The 18,695-nt window shown below is 41.5% G+C and overlaps 2 protein-coding genes across 2 annotated transcripts; one reads left to right on the top strand and one right to left on the bottom strand.

The window, feature by feature from the left end:
- The first annotated feature begins 3,717 nt into the window (after positions 1-3,717).
- Positions 3,718-7,317, top strand: LOC133458017 (zinc finger protein OZF-like). Its single transcript, XM_061737477.1, has 2 exons — positions 3,718-4,064; positions 5,472-7,317. The coding sequence occupies exons 1-2, from the start codon at positions 3,893-3,895 to the stop codon at positions 6,683-6,685; spliced, it is 1,386 nt and encodes a 461-aa protein (XP_061593461.1). The 5' UTR covers positions 3,718-3,892; the 3' UTR covers positions 6,686-7,317.
- Positions 7,318-13,838: 6,521 nt separating this feature from the next.
- On the bottom strand, positions 13,839-18,115 carry LOC133457679 (uncharacterized). Its single transcript, XM_061736982.1, has 5 exons — positions 18,026-18,115; positions 17,548-17,631; positions 16,369-16,452; positions 15,037-15,317; positions 13,839-14,325 (listed from the first exon to the last, which is right to left on the bottom strand). Exons 1-5 carry the CDS (start codon positions 18,033-18,035, stop codon positions 13,993-13,995), a joined length of 792 nt encoding a protein of 263 aa, XP_061592966.1. The 5' UTR covers positions 18,036-18,115; the 3' UTR covers positions 13,839-13,992.
- Between the last annotated feature and the right edge of the window lie 580 nt (positions 18,116-18,695).

The following is an 18,695-nucleotide window of genomic DNA, read 5'->3' as shown; positions in this document are numbered from 1 at the left end:
CAGCTCCACTCAGCTCGGCCTGGTTTCTTTTCCAGAACAATTCAGCACCGGTAGCAGAAGTAGGAGGTTGGAGTGAAGCTGCTGTGACGTATTTGATTGTTTGATCTAAACGGAGAAGACAACAACACTAAAGATGTAGAACCTGGAGGAGATGATAGATGTGCTGCTGGGTCTGTGGCTTGTGTTTGATATCAAGTTAAAAATGAGAGAGAGAGAAGCTTCAAGCGGCGACGCTTTTTTTTTTTTTGTTAGTTTGTCTCGGTGCTGCTGAAAAGTCAGCTGGAGCCGTGAGCAGCTATGAAGAGACAGAGCTCCTGGTGGATCTGGTCGTTCCATATCTCCGTCTACATCCCTTTTTAATTCTCTCCTCAGCACCAGGTTTATGAACATCTGACCCTCAGAGTTGGATCATGAAACAGACTTTTGCTGCCATTACCAGTTGAATAAAATTAATAAGAATCCATCAGGTTCTCTTTCTCTGATTTCCTCCTCCTGACTCAGACGTCTGACTCCAACCCCCCGACCAATCGGTGGCCTGTAGTGTGATGATGTCAGATACAGCTGACTCAGCCGCTTAGAACCTCGGCAGAATAGATACAGAAAAGTATCTACTTGGCACGTTAGAACCCTAGAGGAGAAGAACCAAACTGAGTGGAGTCGGGCTGAGTAGGTTCTAGTGGAAAAGCGCCATTTGTTGTGTAAAAACTGCTGAGCACCCACCAAATGGCTAGACAAAGCACCTTTAATGAACTTATCTGACAAGAGCGGCTGGTTGGAACCTTAAAGCATGTTTTTCTACATGGTAAAGCCCCACAGAGATCATTTGTGACCAAACATGATTTTATTTTCGTGTTAAAATAACTATTTCAGTTTAATTTGAAGGAATATTTCATTGCTTTTAGGAATCATGATCTAACTCCATCTTTGCTATTTGTAAAAACCTGCCAAAGTAACTGGACACCTTTATACAGTAGTTTAACTAGCGATGGGCGAATGGCCCTAAGGACTCTGAGCTGTTCTCTGCTCCTAAAGCACTGATTCAAACCACTGTGTCAGAGTTTATATCAAAGCACTATTGACCGATGGTGTCTGCAGCTTTAAACGTCATTGCTGCTTCGCTTTCCTCTTCAGTGGCACAAAATGCTTCGAAATGTTTTAACTTAGAGAGTTTTTAATGTGTTTCATTAGAAATTTTAAGATTAGATCCAGATACTTTCCCTGGATGAGGAAGGCCTATTTACTGTGTCCCGTCTAGTGTAACTGTCAGGGGTGTTCAATTCAATTCAATTCAATTTTATTTATATAGCGTCTATTACAACAGAAGTTGTCTCTAGGATCTTTCCAGAGACCAGAACATGAACATAAACATAAACCCCCGAGCAGTTATTACATAAACAGTGGCAGGTAAAAACTCCCCTAGTGGGAGAAAAACCTTAAACCAAACAGTGGCAAGAAAAACTCCCCTTTAAGAGGAAAGAAACCTGGACCAGGACCTGGATCATAAGGGGGTAGAAACCTGGACCAGGACCTGGATCATAAGGGGGGGAGAAACCTGGACCAGGACCTGGATCATAAGGGGAGTAGAAACCTGGACCAGGACCTGGATCATAAGGGGGACCCTCCTCCTGTTGGAGACCAGCTGGACAGAGCAGGAAAAGAGAAAACAGACATAGAGAATGAAGAACAGAGAAAGGAGAGACACAGACACAATGGCTAACTGGTGCAATGATGTCAGCAAGCATATAGCAGACATCTACACAGGCAGGTGGAAGCAGCAGTGGGATGATCAGAGGGGGGACTGCAGGTCAGCATGCAGCTCCTGAAGCTCTGGCCTGCAAACATGCACAGAAGTAATAGCAACAAGATTTGCAGAGTGGCTCCTTCCAAACTATGTAGCACAAGTAACTTCTTTCTTAGGCTGTCCAGTGTGGTAATGATGTGAGCTTTGTGTCTTACAAAGCTGCAGTCTGTCATTTTAGTAAGGCAAAGCAGGCAAGTTTACTTGTATAGCACAATTCAATACAAGGTAACTCAAAGTGCTTTACATCAACATTAAAAGCAGCAAGACACAATTAAACAGTAAATAACATAAATAAAAGAGGTAAAATAATAAAAATAATAAAAAGCAATAAAAAGAAAAATAAGGGCAGTAGAGTACAGCAGATAACTTTTCTTTTACTGGACATCCATCCATTATCTATACCCGCTTTATCCCTTGCAGGGTCACGGGGGTCTGCTGGAGCCTATCCCAGCTATTTTCAGGTGAGAGGCAGGGGTTACACCCTGGACAGGTCACCAGTCCATCACAGGACCACATATAGACACACAAACCATGCTCACAATCACGGGCAATTTAGAATCACCAATTAACATAATATGCATGTTTTTGGACTGTGGGAGGAAACCGGAGTAACCGGAGGAAACCCACACAAGCACGGGGAGAACATGCAAACTCCACACAGAAAGACCCTGCCGGGCCTGGGAGTCGAACCGGGGACCTTCTTGCTGTGAGGCAACAGTGCTAACCACTAAGCCACCGTGCTGCCCCGTTTCAAATGCTTAATTCAGCCAAAAACTGGTACATTTGAGAAATGTGTTACATTGTCCAACTTAAAAATCAAAATGAAAATAGCTGAATTTCTCAGTTTAAACATCTCATGTTATGTTCTATTGGGAAAGAAATATAGGTTTATGAGATTTGAAAATCATTAGATTGTGTTTTTATCTACATTTACCTAATAGCCTATAGCTATTGTTTTTAGATGTACTACTGTAATAACATTTTAAATGAGCTGATTTCTTAATTATTGATGTGTTTTCTATGCTTTCTTGCTAATGAAATAATGGTAAATGATACGTGAAGATGGTCTTAATTTCAGTTTTAAATAGCAAACTTTGTTTCTCTTTTTAAATACTTTTTCACATGTTACTTTTTCCAACTCTACATATATTTGGTCGGTTAGAGCTGAGGTTGATAAAGACGACAACAAACCATTTGTTTTAACACATCTGGTGATGTGCCTTAATCATTTATAGACTCCATCTATGAATTTTCATAAACTATTGCATAATTGGGTTTAGAAATATAATTGAAATGTCGTCACATTAAGAGTTTGTTCAGTAGAAAAGACTAGACCACACAGGATTAAATGGCACTTTGTATGTTATGGGGAAAAGGGACAGTGATAAGTGTGAGAACTGTGGAGTAAAAGAAAACAGTGAACATATTATAATGTATTGTAACAGATATGAAATAGAAAGAGAGCGGCTACAGGAGAAAGTGAGAGAGGCAGGACGTGAGTGGAATTTGAGGGGGATACTTGGAACAGAGGGAGAGGGGGTGAAATCACCAGAAAGGCCAGTGCCTTTAATTAATTAATTTAATTAATTAATTTCTTAAAAGACACTACGTTGATAAATATAATTTAAAACAGGCTAAATGAAATGATGTTACACACTCTTGTACAGTAGGTGGCGGTATGCACCTTAAAGTCGTTTGCGATCCGCCAATAAAACAGAGAAGAAGAAGAAGAAAAAGAACAAGATTTTTTTTTTTAATAAACTTTATTTAACATTTCAATTTACAAAATTCCTTTGAGGAAACATTTGGTTGCATCTGAAACATTACAAGCTCAAAACACACAAGCAAATATGTATACCATTTGTCTTCTAAGATAATCTTCTAAGATTAGAAGAAGAAGTTGTTCAGTAGAAACATAGAAAGACCAGCGGAACTGACGATTAACTCGCCGTTTCTGTCGGAACTTTCCCGTGTAAGGACCAGCGGAAATAAACCGGAAAAACTACTGCAGCATCATCTTTGTTGGGAATAAATTGGTCTTTCGTTGTATTTTTGTAAACTCCTCTGGATATCGTGGTGTTTCCAGTGAGGATGAGTTCGTCTGGGTCTCTGAGAGAGTTCATCAGTCAGCGACTAACTGCTGCTGCTGAAGAAATATTCACAGAGTTTGAAAAAACCATCGTCCAGTACGAAGAAGAGATCGACCGACAGAGAAGACTGCTGGACATCACCTGGAAACCGGAGATTAAACTACACAGAACAGGTAGGAAACCACACATTAAACTACACAGAACAGGTAGGAAACCACACATTAAACTACACAGAACAGGTAGGAAACCACACATTAAACTACACAGAACAGGTAGGAAACCACACATTAAACTACACAGAACAGGTAGGAAACCGCAGATGAAACTACACAGAACAGGTAGGAAAGGGGTCTGTTAAATGTTAATTAAAGCTACCCATGGAAACTAAAACTGTTTTGTAACAGACTGTAACTATGCTTACAGGACTGTCTCAGAAAATTAGAATATTGTGATTTTCTGTAATGCAATTACAAAAACAAAAATGTCATACATTCTGGATTCATTACAAATCAACTGAAATATTGCAATCCTTTTATTATTTTAATATTGCTGATCATGGCTTACAGCTTAAGAAAACTCAAATATCCTATCTCAAAAAATTACAATATTCTGGGAATCTTAATCTTAAACTGTAAACCATAATCAGCAATATTAAAATAATAAAAGGCTTGCAATATTTCAGTTGATTTGTAATGAATCCAGAATGTATGACATTTTAGTTTTTTTAATTGCATTACAGAAAATAAAGAAACTTTATCACAATATTCTAATTTTCTGAGACAGTCCTGTATGTCATATATGTATAATTTCAAACACCAAAATACTGTGTGTGTGTGTGTGTGTGTGTGTGTGTGTGTGTTTTATTTTACATATTAATATTATCATTATATATTTACAGTATTTTTAAATTAATCTAATCAGTTTTATTAAGTTTGATTTAGAATTTGAATGTTGGTGGACATGTATTTATTTATTTCTGCAAGTGCAGAATTGTATTTTGTTACGTGAAGTCTCTGGAAATCAATGTTTAGTTTTGAGTCAGGTATCAAGTCAAACCCAATGTTTCTAGTCCCATGTCACTGGTGTCCAGTCATGTCAGACACCGGCTAACTTGCAAAAAAGCCCCTTGATCAGCATTATTTAGCTCACTTTGGCTCAAACAAATGATAATGCTGCATCTGGGTTTCTGCCCTTTATCAGAAGTGAATACTGCAGTTTTTAGTGATGCTGGAAAGTTGCTTGAGAGAAGTGAGATATTAATGATATTCATGAACCAGATCCTTTGTTAAAGAGCGAAAAACTTTGAAAGAATAAAAAACTGGGAGAGGGTAAATGTTAAGGGCAGATGGATGGTTAAAACTGCTCCAAGAGTCTTGCTATTGGTCACACTGAACTAATTAACTGAATTCGTTCTTCTTGCAAGTAACAATGAGGTCATGATCATCTGATATTTGAACTTATTGATGAAGTAAATATGCATGTGAGAGTGTCCTGTCCGTACTGCAGGAACCTGTTTTTACCAGATCAGAATGTTCTTCTGAACTAAGTAAACTTTTTCTTATGTCCATTTATCCCTCCAGACTCCCAACAAGATCTCTGTAAAGAGGAGGATGATGGTCCTGACCAGCAGCTCTTTAACCAGGAAATAAACTCCCGCCTGGACCAGAAGGAACCAGTACAGCTTAAAGATCAGCTGGTACTGAAAGAGGAGACCGATATCGTCATGGTGACTCAGAATTCTGATGAAAGTGACCACAATGAACCAGAACCAAACATGGATCCGGTCTTCTATCAGAACTCTCTGGTAGCTGACGACCAGGACGAGGAAGAAACAAACCACGAAGAACCAGGACCAAATAAGAGAAGCCGCAGCGAGAGAAGTGACAGTATTTATGTGGACAACTTCCTCAAGTCAGAGAGTCATCATGACTCCGACGCAGAAGAACAATCTCTAAGCTGTGATATTTGTGGAGAATCGTTTCAGGATGAGAATCTGATGATGATACATCAACAGATCCACACGGATGACAGGCCGTATACGTGTCAAATTTGTTATAAAAACTTCAAAAAAAGCAGCTACTTAGCCGAGCACATGAGAACGCACACCGGGGAGAAGCCGTATGTATGTAAAATATGTCATAAAGCTTATACACAGAATAACAAACTGATGATCCACATGAGAACTCACACAGGAGAGAAGCCGTTTTCTTGTAAAATATGCCATAAAAACTTCACGAGAAATAGCAGTTTGACCGATCACACGAGAACTCACACAGGGGAGAAGCCGTATATATGTAAAATTTGTCACAAAGCTTTCGCACTAAGATCCAATTTGGTGTCGCACACTAGAACACACACCGGAGACAAACCGTATTCGTGCAACATTTGCCATCGAAATTTCATCAGAAGAGACTGTTTGATCGAACACACGAGGATTCACACGGGAGAGAAGCCGTTCTCGTGTAAAACGTGTCATAAAAATTTCAGAAGAAAAAATCGTTTGACTGAACACATGAAAGTTCACACGGGAGAGAAGCCGTATTCGTGCAGCTTTTGCCTTCGAAGTTTCACCAGGAGAAACAGTTTGGACGAACATGTGAGGATTCACACGGGAGAGAAGCCGTTCTCGTGCAGCTTTTGTCATCGAAGTTTCACCAGGAGGAACTGTCTGAATGAACACGTGAGGATTCACACCGGAGAGAAGCCGTTCTCTTGTGAAATATGTGGCGATAGTTTCACCACTCGCCCTCATTTGCTGGACCACGCCAGACTGCACACGGGGGAGAGTTCGTAGTCTCAGACTCGTGGGGAAAAAAGGGAAGTTGTGTCCGATTGTCTGTGCCGACTGCATGAAGGGTTGAATTTGACAGGTGCAGGTAGAGCTGGAGGATTATTCAATAACCACATATGCTGCCTGTCCAAAAACAATACACACTATAGTGCTTGGTTGTAGGCCTGTGTTGAAAAAATCTTCCGATTATAAATCGATTTGTATGTCTAAAGATCGATTTTAAAAAAAAAAAAAAAAAAAAAAAAAAAAAAAAAAAAAATCATCATTACATTACAACTTTTGGTATTTTTTTGTTTATGCCCAAAAAAGGAATGTTTTGTTGGACACGAGAATAACTGGTGCCATGTTTTTACCTTTTAAATATGTTTAAAGGTATGAAATAATAAAAGTTTTCAGTTATAATTGCATAAATTGTCTATATTTCATTACTTTATATACTGTATTGGGGTTACATTTGCATAAAATGCTAAAAACCAAATGCTCAAAAATTTAAAACCAAAATAGACTGAAAATGGAAAAAATAAAAACAGAATGTGAGAAAAAATTAAAACTGATTTCATTCGTCCTCTGTTTCCTCCCTTGATCTGTTTGGTAATTCTGACCCAGGATGTTTCTGAAAGCAGTTCTATCAGCATTCTGGGAGCTGATTGGTCCTTACAGCATCATTAGCTGACAATACTTGCTGTTGAATCTCAATATAATACTAGTGTTAATATGTTGCATAACTACACAGTCATGTCATTCATGCAACAGCTCAAAAAACAGTTTTAATAACACTAACCCAAATCAATATCGGAATCAAATCGGATCGAATCAAATCTTTTTAATCGATTCTGAATCTTGAGAATTAGAATCGAATCGATTTTTGACATTAAAAATGGATCCCCAGCCCTGGTTGGACTCCCTTTGGCCTTGTTTACAGGACACGTTGGACAATTGTCTCACAGTTTGAGCCCCATGAATCCTGACAGTCATCTTGGAACGTGCCCACACCGTCCATTGATAAAATAACCTGCTCATTCAGTACGTTCAGGCAGTCAGCTGACCTCATGATGGTTCTGAACCTGGACCCGCCCAACTGCAGCAACGCCAGGCACTAGGCATGATGGCTGCATCACTTCATCTGCCTCTGTACGTCGTTCCTGCATCAAAACCTCAGATGTACGTCTGACCCTTTTTGCATGCAAAAAACTATTTAAAGATTCACTACCTGGAGCCCTATTCACAAGTCTTTGTTTTGTTATTAAATTGTTTCAGGCTTACTCAGATATTGCAGTCACCTGATGGTTAAAATGTGTTTATACAGAGGTATGGGATGCTTTTTTTCCACACCATTGCCTAATAATTCTCAAATAAAATGGTGTTATCTGGACTGATTTATTTGGGGAAAGGCTGCAGGTAGCACACACGTGGTCTGTCACAGAAATAGTTTTTGTTTTCAGATGTAAAGGACCCCTGTTATCGGGGGTGGGGGGCTCCGAGATACAAAATCAGGCTCAATACACAACATTTACAGCGAAAATAAATGCACCTGTTTTCATTTGTAGCCACCTAAATAATATTTAAATTCTCTGCTGTGAAGGTTACACTAAAAATGACAGTTTTTTTAGATGGTACTGTTTTTTTCATACCCAGAGTGACCATTTAATGCTTCTCTTGTGAATAAACTGGATTTATGGGATATGTAGTTCATTGTTTTTGTTTGTCCTCCCCTGCAACAAGAGAAACGGAGCGCCCAATTTGTGTTTGAACTAGACGTAATATAAATAAAATTGAATTGAATTAAATACTTTTTGTTTAATTTACTCAAATCCTAACTTTTATGGAATGTGATTTTAATACACCACAACTGCATATACAATTGTACATTATAAATTACATTTACTAAATTATGAGATTCAGCTGTTTTGAATATGTGAAGCATGTTTGAAATCCTGGGAAATGTCTTGAGATTCCACCAGATGATCTGGACGAAGTGGCCGGGGACAGGGAGTCTGAGCTTCCCTGCTTGGGCTATTTCCACTGCTACCGCAGATAAATGACAGAAGATGGATGGATGAGTGTGTTTAAAAGTATAAAAAGAAAAACATGAAACCAAATTATCCTCATTTTGAGCAGCTCTTTAAGTAGGCAGCAGATGTATAGAGGCTGCCGTCCACTGGACTCTTTTAAACTCATTCTGTCGCCTCTTTTATATTAGCAGATCCAATCTAAAAACGCCTCCTGAAAGAGGCTACACACTTTAAAATCCACATGTTTGATCTGGTGATCATATCTGATTTCATCCCAACGTCTCTGATTCTACTTGTACCTGTCTCCGACCAAGAACGCTGCTACCTTCAAAGCGCCTCCAACTCACTCTCTTCTGTGTATATAACTCCATTTAAAACCAAAACAAAAGTCTGATCATTTATTGGAAAGCAGTTAAGGGTGTAAGATCAGCCCAGCTCTCACCAATAACAATTATAATCCTACAATACTGTTTAATATAGTGAATACTGTTCTAAATGGTTCCCCACTATCCCTTCAAGAATCTGAAATGGACCTACCTGAAGAGGTTTTCATTCATAATAAAAAGTGGAAAACATCTTAAATGAAATTTTTTTGTTGAACTTGTTTATTCTGGCATATTTAAACAGTTTCATGAAAATGTCTCATGTTTTTTTTTCCCCCTCATGTTTCTTTACTGGGTAGTTGGTGTAATGCATATTACACAATAAACATTTTTAAAAGGATTTGACAAATTACCCCGTTTTATATATCAGCCTCTGTTCCTGTTCCGGCAGTGGTCCCGGATGCATCAGCCTCTGTTCCTGTTCCCGAGGTGGTCCCGGAGACATCGACCCCTGTTCCTGTTCCGGCAGTGGTCCCGGATGCATCAGCCTCTGTTCCTGTTCCCGAGGTGGTCCGGGCGCATCGGCCCCTGTTCCTGTTCCGGACACACCTACCCATGTTTCCCTGCTGAGACCCGTGGGCTCGGGCGAGCTCAGCCCTCCGGCCGTCGCCCTGCCTCCCACCCGACTCATCGTTGGTCGCCCCGCCTGCGACATTTCCCCAACGGGCCGGGTGGAACGCCGAGGGGCGTTCGTTGAGGGGGGGTACTGGTTGCACTTCAGCCGGTGCCGAGGACCCGGTGTCCCCCTCAGCCAGTGCCTCATATCCTGAGTCCTCCTCAGCCAGTGCCTTGTATCCTTAGTCCCCCGAAGCCGGCCCCTTATATCCTTAGTCCCCCGAAGCCGGCCCCTTATATCCTTAGTCCCCCGAAGCCGGCCCCTCATATCCTTAGTCCCCCGAAGCCGGCCCCTCATATCCTTAGTCCCCCGATGCCGGCCCCTCATATCTTTAGTCCCCTGAAGCCGGCCCCTTATATCCTTAGTCCCCCGATGCCGGCCCCTCATATCCTTAGTCCCCCGAAGCCGGCCCCTCATATCCTTAGTCCCCCGAAGCCGGCCCCTCATATCCTTAGTCCCCCGATGCCGGCCCCTCATATCTTTAGTCCCCTGAAGCCGGCCCCTTATATCCTTAGTCCCCCGATGCCGGCCCCTCATATCCTTAGTCCCCCGAAGCCGGCCCCTTATATCCTTAGTCCCCCGAAGCCGGCCCCTTATATCCTTAGTCCCCCGATGCCGGCCCCTCATATCTTTAGTCCCCTGAAGCCGGCCCCTTATATCCTTAGTCCCCCGATGCCGGCCCCTCATATCTTTAGTCCCCTGAAGCCGGCCCCTTATATCCTTAGTCCCCCGAAGCCGGCCCCTTATATCCTTAGTCCCCCGAAGCCGGCCCCTTATATCCTTAGTCCCCCGAAGCCGGCCCCTTATATCCTTAGTCCCCCGAAGCCGGTCGCTCGGATCCTTAGTCCAAAGTCGATCCCTCAGATTCCTAGTCCCTCAAAGCCGGCCCCTTGGGTTCCCTCTGACCCGTCCGCTGAGTCCCGAGGACGGCCCCCCGACCCGTCTCGCCGGTCTGCCAGGCCCCGAGGACGGCCCCCTGAACTTTGACTGTGTGTTGGCCTGGGTCCTATGCTCATCCTATGGGAAAAGTTAAAGATCGGGGCTGCCAGTAGCTCGGGGCGAGTTCGTTTTGTTTGTTTGTTGCTTTGGGCCTTGTCATTTTACAACTCCCTGTGAGGAAGGAGTTTTTTTGTACATCTCTCTGTGGATTCCCTGTGGGAGTTTTTGTGTTCTACAATTAAGCTCCAGTCTACCGCTAGCTTCTCCTTTCATCCAGACAGGGAAGAGTATGACCCAGGCCAGAATAGATGAATGTCACCGAGCAGGGACTGTTTGTGGTGTTGAACATGTTACTGGACATTCTTGTGTAATTGCAACAGAATAATTTGTTGTATTTAGTTAATTTCTACAGAAGAATATTTATATTATTATTTTATTTCAAAACAAATTCCCATCCCTATTCCTGACAAACACCATTTGAAGTAAATCACTATTGATGCTCATAAAAACTTTTAAAGGGGGCACGGCCGGGGGCGCAGCTGGTAGTGCAGCCGTCTCACAGCAAGAAGGTCCTGGGTTCAATGGGTGTGGAGTTTGCATGTTCTCCCCGTGTTCCCCTGGTAGCTAATGTGAGCTACCCTCACAAAAACATGCAGCAGTCCTGGGCTATACATGCCCTCTCTGGCCAACCGGGGCACCAGATGGGGTGGGGAGGATCCGGCCGGAATAACGTGATCCTTCCACGCGCTACGTCTGGCCGGAGAAACCCCACCCTGTCTGGTGAAAAGAAGCTGCTGCTCACTCCTCAGGTTAAGGAGGAGACCTGAGCTCAGTGCAGGAACTCCCGGGGTTGGTAGAGGATGGCAATGCCGAGGACTGACTTAGGTAGAGCACTGGGTGATAAAATAGGGAAAAAAATCAGGATAAAACTATTTTAAAAAAGTGAACTTTTTCTCATAAATGTATGATTTCATAATTTTCTCTCACAACCACTGAAGAACTATGAAGGCTCGGACAAAAGGTCCATTTTCCTCTTCTTTTTTCAGCAAACCTGCTGACATTCAGCTACAGATCAACCTGATGAGAAGCCATAAAAAAGTTTGTGGGCGCGGTTAAGAAATCCACTCCGGGATCTTCCTTGTCGGCCTCTGGTCTCGCGGGTGGCGGGGTTGCTCCCCCCCCTCCCCCACTATAGATACACTTCAGGTGGAGCTTTGTTTGGTTTATTACACACACACACACACACACACACACACACACACACACACACACACACACACACACACACACACACACACACACACACACACACACACACACACACACACACACACACACACACATAGTCACTTAGTCACATGCATATACACACACACACACACACACACACACACACACGCAGGATCATATACATACACACACACACACGTAGACATACACACTGGCTTGTTCACCTGCATGCTGGCTCTCTAGTTTTTGGGTTTAGGTAGCGGTAGCGATAGCTTAGCTCAGACTGCGATCAGATCTCAAGATTTAGGTCGATTGCTGTTATTGTTTTGGTTGGCTCCGTGCCGCTTTCGTGCTTTGTTTTGTGGTTTTTTGATGCAGATTTCCAGTGCTTGACGTGTGTCTCCGTGTGTTCCTGCTTCCTGGATTGGCAGTGGATGTCGTCACCCCCCCCCCCCCAAAAAAAAAAAAACACTGGGTTTGTATGTGTATATTTATGTATGTGTACGCATATGTATGCGTATATATATGTATATATATTAAATATAGTAATAATGCACATATATTTACTTTTGGTTTCTACCGTCATGGTATCAATCATTAATATGTGTGCAGACAAGGTAAAAAAAAAAAAAAAAAAAAAGAAATCCACTTGGACCTGTGGCTTCGGATGTAAGGATCCAAGCTTAGTGAAACTTGTTACAGACAATCGGGACCATGTTCTTTGGAAATATACCAACTTTTATTCAATTTCATTTGGGGGGGGGGGGCACTACAACCTGCATATGTCAACATGTCATGAACTAAAGCCATTTTCACATAGAACGCGGCAACACCGCCGGTGTGGCGCAGACTCGGCGCAGAGTCGGCGCAGGTGGAGCAGAGCCGGCGGCGAGTGGGCGAAAGGTGGCCGCAAGTGGGCGCAAGTGGGCGCAAGTGGGCGCAAGTGGGCGCAGAGTCGGCGGCGAATGGCCGCAGACTCGTCGCAGAGTCGGGGCAGAGCAGGGCGCGCATGGGTCTCCAACTCCGGTCCTGGAGAGCACCTATCCAGCATGTTTTAGATCTTTCCTGCTTCAGCACACCATGATACAAGGAGCTGTGTCAGCAACAGAACTGTCCGGACCTTGATGACAAGTTAATGATGACCCTTGATTAGAATCAGGTGTGTTCATGCAGGGAGACCCCTAAAACATGCTGGATAGGTGCTCTCCAGGACCAGGGTTGGAGAACCCTGGCGTACATATTTGTTGCAAGTTGCTTGGCGACCGAAAAAAGGTTTCATAACCATATATTGATAAATGATTCAATTGATCCTGATATGAGGCATGGAAATGCTATATTTTATTTTAAATTAACATTTTATTGTTAAAAGAGCAAAAGAATATCACATTTCTACCACTTTTAAACACACCAGGTATGTCCAAATTCTGGGAGATTTCTCTCCACTTTTGTCCCTTTTTATTGATGTCCCGATAGGCCTGCAGTCTCATCCCACAGCTCCTCACACAGACTCACAGCCAAGATCATTCTTTCTTCCATGTTGATCGTCTCTGATCTACAAGCTGCAACTTTTATTTTCTCCCTCCAGCACCTTCTCTCCTATTGGACACTGACACATCTGATGCCGTCACAGGGCGCACGGTGAAATTAAAAAACTTTCAATTCCCAGGCGCAGCTTGGGGCGTCTTGCACGGTAACCTGGCGGCAGCTCAGCGGTGTGCGCCCTGATGCACGCCGCCGACCTCGGCGGCAGACCCTGCGCCCTTGTGCGGTGGCGCGGCAGCACATACACAATGAATAGGAAAGCCGCCGGCGGCTGCCGCTGTGCGCCCTCGATGTGAAAATGGCTTAACTCAGAAAAAGATCTGTAATTTGGTGGACTTATACAAGACTTTAATTGTAACTGAAGTTTAAGAACAGAACAGATTCAAAGTGAGTTCAGGACGGTTCATCGTGATGGAAACACTGACGCAACAACATTCAAGATGCAGCAGTTTTATTCAGGAGCAAGCAGAGAAAACATGGCAGCTGGACTCAGACGTCACAGTGTCGTCTGATGGAGCTCACATGGAAAAATCATTCACACATGAACTCCGGTTTCACTTTGGAGTTATTCATGTACTTATTTTATTTCTAAGCTGCTGGTGCAGCTGCGAAGAAGTCGCGCTCATTCTCCATCTGTTGGCGGAAGATCTTGTCGGCACGTTCTTTATCTTCCTTGGTCTTCAAATTGTCATCCAGCAGCTTCCTGTAGTGTTTCGCAGGATGCCCGGACATGTTGTTCTTCTTCCAGATGAAGTAGGCGTTGCCGTAGCCGATGTCCAGCTCATTGGCGAGCCAAAGCCAGAGTCTGGAGCAGGGAAGAAGGCTGACAGCGAAGAAGATGGGCTTGCTGTTGTCCATGATCGCTTTGTAATCCTCGAGGTACTTCTTCATGGCAGGGATGGGTTTGATTTCTGACACACTCTACCCAGGAAAGAGACAAATCAGAATCATACTTCAGATATCAAAGTTAAATGTTCATGTTCAACCAGTTCTATTGTGTAAAACCTTCTTCAGGAGTCAGGGTCAATTGATCAGGTTTTCTGTTTCCCAGGTTTAAATCAACCATTTACAACCATTTGAAGAGAAAAACAACTGTGGGACTTACAAACTTATTATGAACATACAAGGCCAGAAATACTGAGTAGTAAACATGGTTATTTTTTTGCAAATTTGCAAGTTAACGAAATCAGAAAGTCTGATTATATAGACCCATAAATGTTTGAATTTATAAAAGCCAGTTCTCAAAATTGGACAATTAAGTAATTTTATCTCTGCAATTTTAAAATATTTTTCTCACAATTTCCAAGATTAAAAATCCAGAAATTGTAAATGTGTCTAAACTCAACAAGGTTTGAATTTATAAATTCAAAAGTATGAGCTCTGAATTCTGACCAAATTCTCTGATTTCATAAGCCTTTTTAATTATATATTTATTAAATTACTACATTTCCAAGTGTTTTTTTTTCTTGTAAATTTCAGAATATTTTCAAAATGTTTTCTGGAAAATCAAAACAGAATCAGAAAATAAAAGCTCTATTTTGTGTGTTTTCAACCTTCCAATAACTTCCCACAATTGTTTTCCCTAATTAACCGTCAAAGACTAGCTGCGACTTGAGTGTGATAGTTTCTTACATTGAGGTTGAACTGTTTAAGCATTAGCTTAGCGAAACTGTTGTAGCTCTCGTATCGACCTCGGAAGAAGTTCTTCAAGTCCTCTGGGCTCTGCACTTTCTCAGCCATCTTCTCCAGCATTTCTGTGACCTTCACCAGATAGTTGATGTCTTGGATCAAGAAGTTAACGTAGTCGTCCGACTGCAGGTCGCCATGTTTCATGTGCTGCATAAATGGTGTCTCCCACGTCTGAATGGCAACATCCTTATTGTTGTCCCACAAAGAATCGTACACGTCCAGATCTTCATGGACGAAAATGTTCCACATCATAAACCAGAACATTGAGAAATGTCAGTGTTCAGCATTTACGATCATCATCACCTGTCTGACTGAGAATCGTGGGTCTACAGAGAACTGGAGAACCAGTTGACATCACGGTAAGAGCACAGAATCCTGTGCTCTTACCTCAGTCTCCACACGCTAGCTGTTTTAGCTCATTTATAGCACATTTCACAAGGACATACATCTTTATTTACAAAAGCAATAAAAACTAAAAGAACAGAAAAAAATTAAGTAAACAAATGCAGCATCAGAATACGGACTCAAATATCAGAAAGAAATACACAAAATAATTTAACAGTAAAAGTTTGAATACATGTTCAGTATAGCATACTAGCATGAGCTTGTCTATTAAATGTTAGCTCGGGTTAACCTATGATGCTAATTCACGTTAGCTTCGTTCATTCTGACTGGACGGCTCCATCATCATCCTTTCTGATGTTGTTCCCTCAGGTAGCTAGCTAGCTGTTGTTAACTTAGCTCACGCTGGCCTAAAATGCTATCTCTACATCACATTAATGTTTCTCAGATTCAGTTCAATTCAATTCAATTTCATTTGTATAGCGACTAATACAACAGATGTTGTCTCTAGGCGCTTTCCAGAGATCCAGAACATGAACATAAACCCCCGAGCAATTATTACATAAACTATGGCAGGTAAAAACTCCCCTAGTGGGAGAAAAGCCTTAAACCAAACAGTGGAAAGAAAAACTCCCCTTTAGGAGGAAGAAACCTGGACCAGGACCTGGATCATAAGGTTTAGATTAGGGGACCCTTACCCATCTACCAGTTTTCTTTAGTTCACTGAGTTATATGATATAACTCAGTGAACTAAAGAAAACTGGTAGGTGGGTAAGGAATATATAGGGGTATATATCCCTTGAAGATGAGCAGCTTTAAGCTTAACCTGCATCCGACTTCATGTCTGATATTTGGAGCCAGTTCTTCAATAGAAATGTTCTTTATTATCCTGAAATTATAACAACTCAGTGAAAAAAACTGAAACAGACTCACCTTTCTGGTTGACTGATGGTGAATACATGTGAGGATGCTGGATTTCGTTGCAGCCTTCACGAGACACGAGGTTGCAGTTCCCATCTAGGTTTGGAAGGTAAAAACATGCTTTATTGATCTACAAGATACATATCTACATATCTACATGAAAATGTAATTAAAGATTTGTGAGTTTATGACGGCAATTTTTCTTACAAATTTGTGATTAAATTAAGTCAAAGATAAGGCCAAACCTTCTTCTTAAGTATCTGACTTTTTTCTCTTGTTTTTTCTTTGTTCCACTGTATTTTACAGTCAGATTTCCCTTTTTTTCCCCTTGCATTTGCACAATCAAGTGGCTTCTCAGAAGTTGTAGAATCTCACAGTTTTCCATTTTCAAGACATAAACATAATTTTTTGTTATTAATTTCTATAGTTTTTTCCTTTTCTCAGGTGTTTTTGAATTTGTGGTGTTCCGCAAGGTGTCCCTTTTCTCTCTCTTGAAAATCTTTTGGTAGTTTTACTTACAAACTGTTCCTATAATGTTTAAGCCATATACACTATTACGGTATTACCGGTATCTACATTTCCAGTTCTGATGTTTTTAATATCTACATCTCCTCTTAGTCTGACTTTAGCTGGAACTTGGATGGACCTGGAACGTTCTTCAGAAATTGAGTTTAATTAAATAAATTCATTAAATAGTCTACGGGTACATCAGGTATCGCCAACTGACCTCTTGTCAAGAGATCTGGACTATTTGTAAGTGTGAGTTTATCTGTTTTGGATTTTCTTTCTACATTAATTGCTCCAACATATTTGTAAAAAAACAGGATAAAATAAATCTGTTTAGTTTTTTTTTTAGTTTCTGACACTATTTGGCCTGCCCGTACTTCTGAGCTCAACAGTGTCGTTGATCAGCGGTCGATGGGACTGACTTCTTTGTGTCAGTGGTCTGACATCAAGAGGTGAATGAACTGCTTTGTTGTTGATCCTGTTCTGATGGATATTTGCATTTTGTTAACTTTGCACTTAGATCAAAGTTTGGGGGTACTGAGGGGAAGGGGAGAGTTTTCCCTGCACATACAGAATATAAACTAAGCCAGGAACTCCAGTGGGAGGCAGGACACACCTGAACAGGTAAGCTGACACTCAGCCACGCTCACTGACACTTTCAACAGAAATGAGTGATGAACCTACCGTTTCTACCGTCGGAGTTAAAGGCAGAGCAGTTGCAGAGAAGGAAGACGACCACCGACAGGATTTGAACCAACAGCCTGTTTCCTGTGAATTTGATACCGTAGAGATGCAGGTGTCAGACATTAGTCCCCACGACTCTTAAAAAAACTATGTCTTCACTAACAACTGCAAGAACATTGCTTGCATTTGATATATTTTTATGGCTTTATTTATGTTTTACAGTTAAAACCAAAATGCTGCAAAGATAAAACATAGTACATTATGCATTGTAAAAATACTATTAAATGGTGATGAATCAAATGCAGCCACGCTCTTAGGTTAAAACCTTAAAATGATCAAACTCGTAGATCTCCAGCCTGCTGCAGCCTGATCCATCATTAGGATGCAGGCACCTTGATGCTCTGACTGGAGCAGGACCTTCAGCTCATTATCATGCTAAGTATGATAGAAATACGAGAAAGAGAAATAAGACGCTCACCAGAATCCATCTTGAGTTTCAGAAGTCTCAGCAGGTCTCTGTGTCCGTGTGCTGTTGCTCAGTTCAGTCATACAGCACGGTTCTTTTATAGGAGCGTGTGCAGGGTGGAGTTAGACCGTTATCATTTTTTAAAACTCACTTATAAGGAATTTCACAACTTTGTTGCATAACACCACTGATCATGACAAAGTGTTTCTTTGTCTTCCGTGCCTCTTCCTCAGAAATACCCTGATAGATTCCTCCAGCGTGGGCAAAATGTTACAGTGAAGTTTACTCTCACTTCCTGCCGAAGCCTGTTTATGAGATCCCTGCTCAAAGAGACGTCTGATCTAAAATGAGTTTATCTGAGCAACAACTGGGTGCATTTGAATAAATCTGGTGTCAAAATAAAGGAAACATATGTGAAAAGTGTGAAATGAAGTATGAATATTATCAGAGCAGAGTAACTGAACATGAAACACGGCAGAAATATGATAACATATTAAAATTTTTAGGTATTCACATATTGAAAACCAGTTGAAGTTGGTTAAAATGATCTGATTCCAATAAAATTAATTGTTAATGAAGTTGAAATAAGGAGGTTCTAATAAGCATGTAATATGAATCCAATTTTGAGCAGACATCTGCATTTAACATCTTTTCCGATATAGCATACATAGCCACACAGACA

Source organism: Cololabis saira, chromosome 13 (assembly GCF_033807715.1).
Source record: "Cololabis saira isolate AMF1-May2022 chromosome 13, fColSai1.1, whole genome shotgun sequence".
Lineage (NCBI taxonomy): Eukaryota > Metazoa > Chordata > Actinopteri > Beloniformes > Belonidae > Cololabis > Cololabis saira.
This window is presented reverse-complemented; position numbering and strand designations above follow the sequence as displayed.

Coding starts and splice junctions, on each gene's coding strand:
- LOC133458017 (XM_061737477.1), top strand. CDS start 3,893: ATGAGTTCGTCTGGGTCTCTGAGAGAGTTCATCAGTCAGCGACTAACT. Junction 4,065..5,471: donor GATTAAACTACACAGAACAG/GTAGGAAACCAC, acceptor TTATCCCTCCAG/ACTCCCAACAAGATCTCTGT.
- LOC133457679 (XM_061736982.1), bottom strand. Junction 15,318..16,368: donor ACCATCAGTCAACCAGAAAG/GTGAGTCTGTTT, acceptor TCGTCCATGAAG/ATCTGGACGTGTACGATTCT. Junction 14,326..15,036: donor TTAAACAGTTCAACCTCAAT/GTAAGAAACTAT, acceptor TTTCCTGGGTAG/AGTGTGTCAGAAATCAAACC.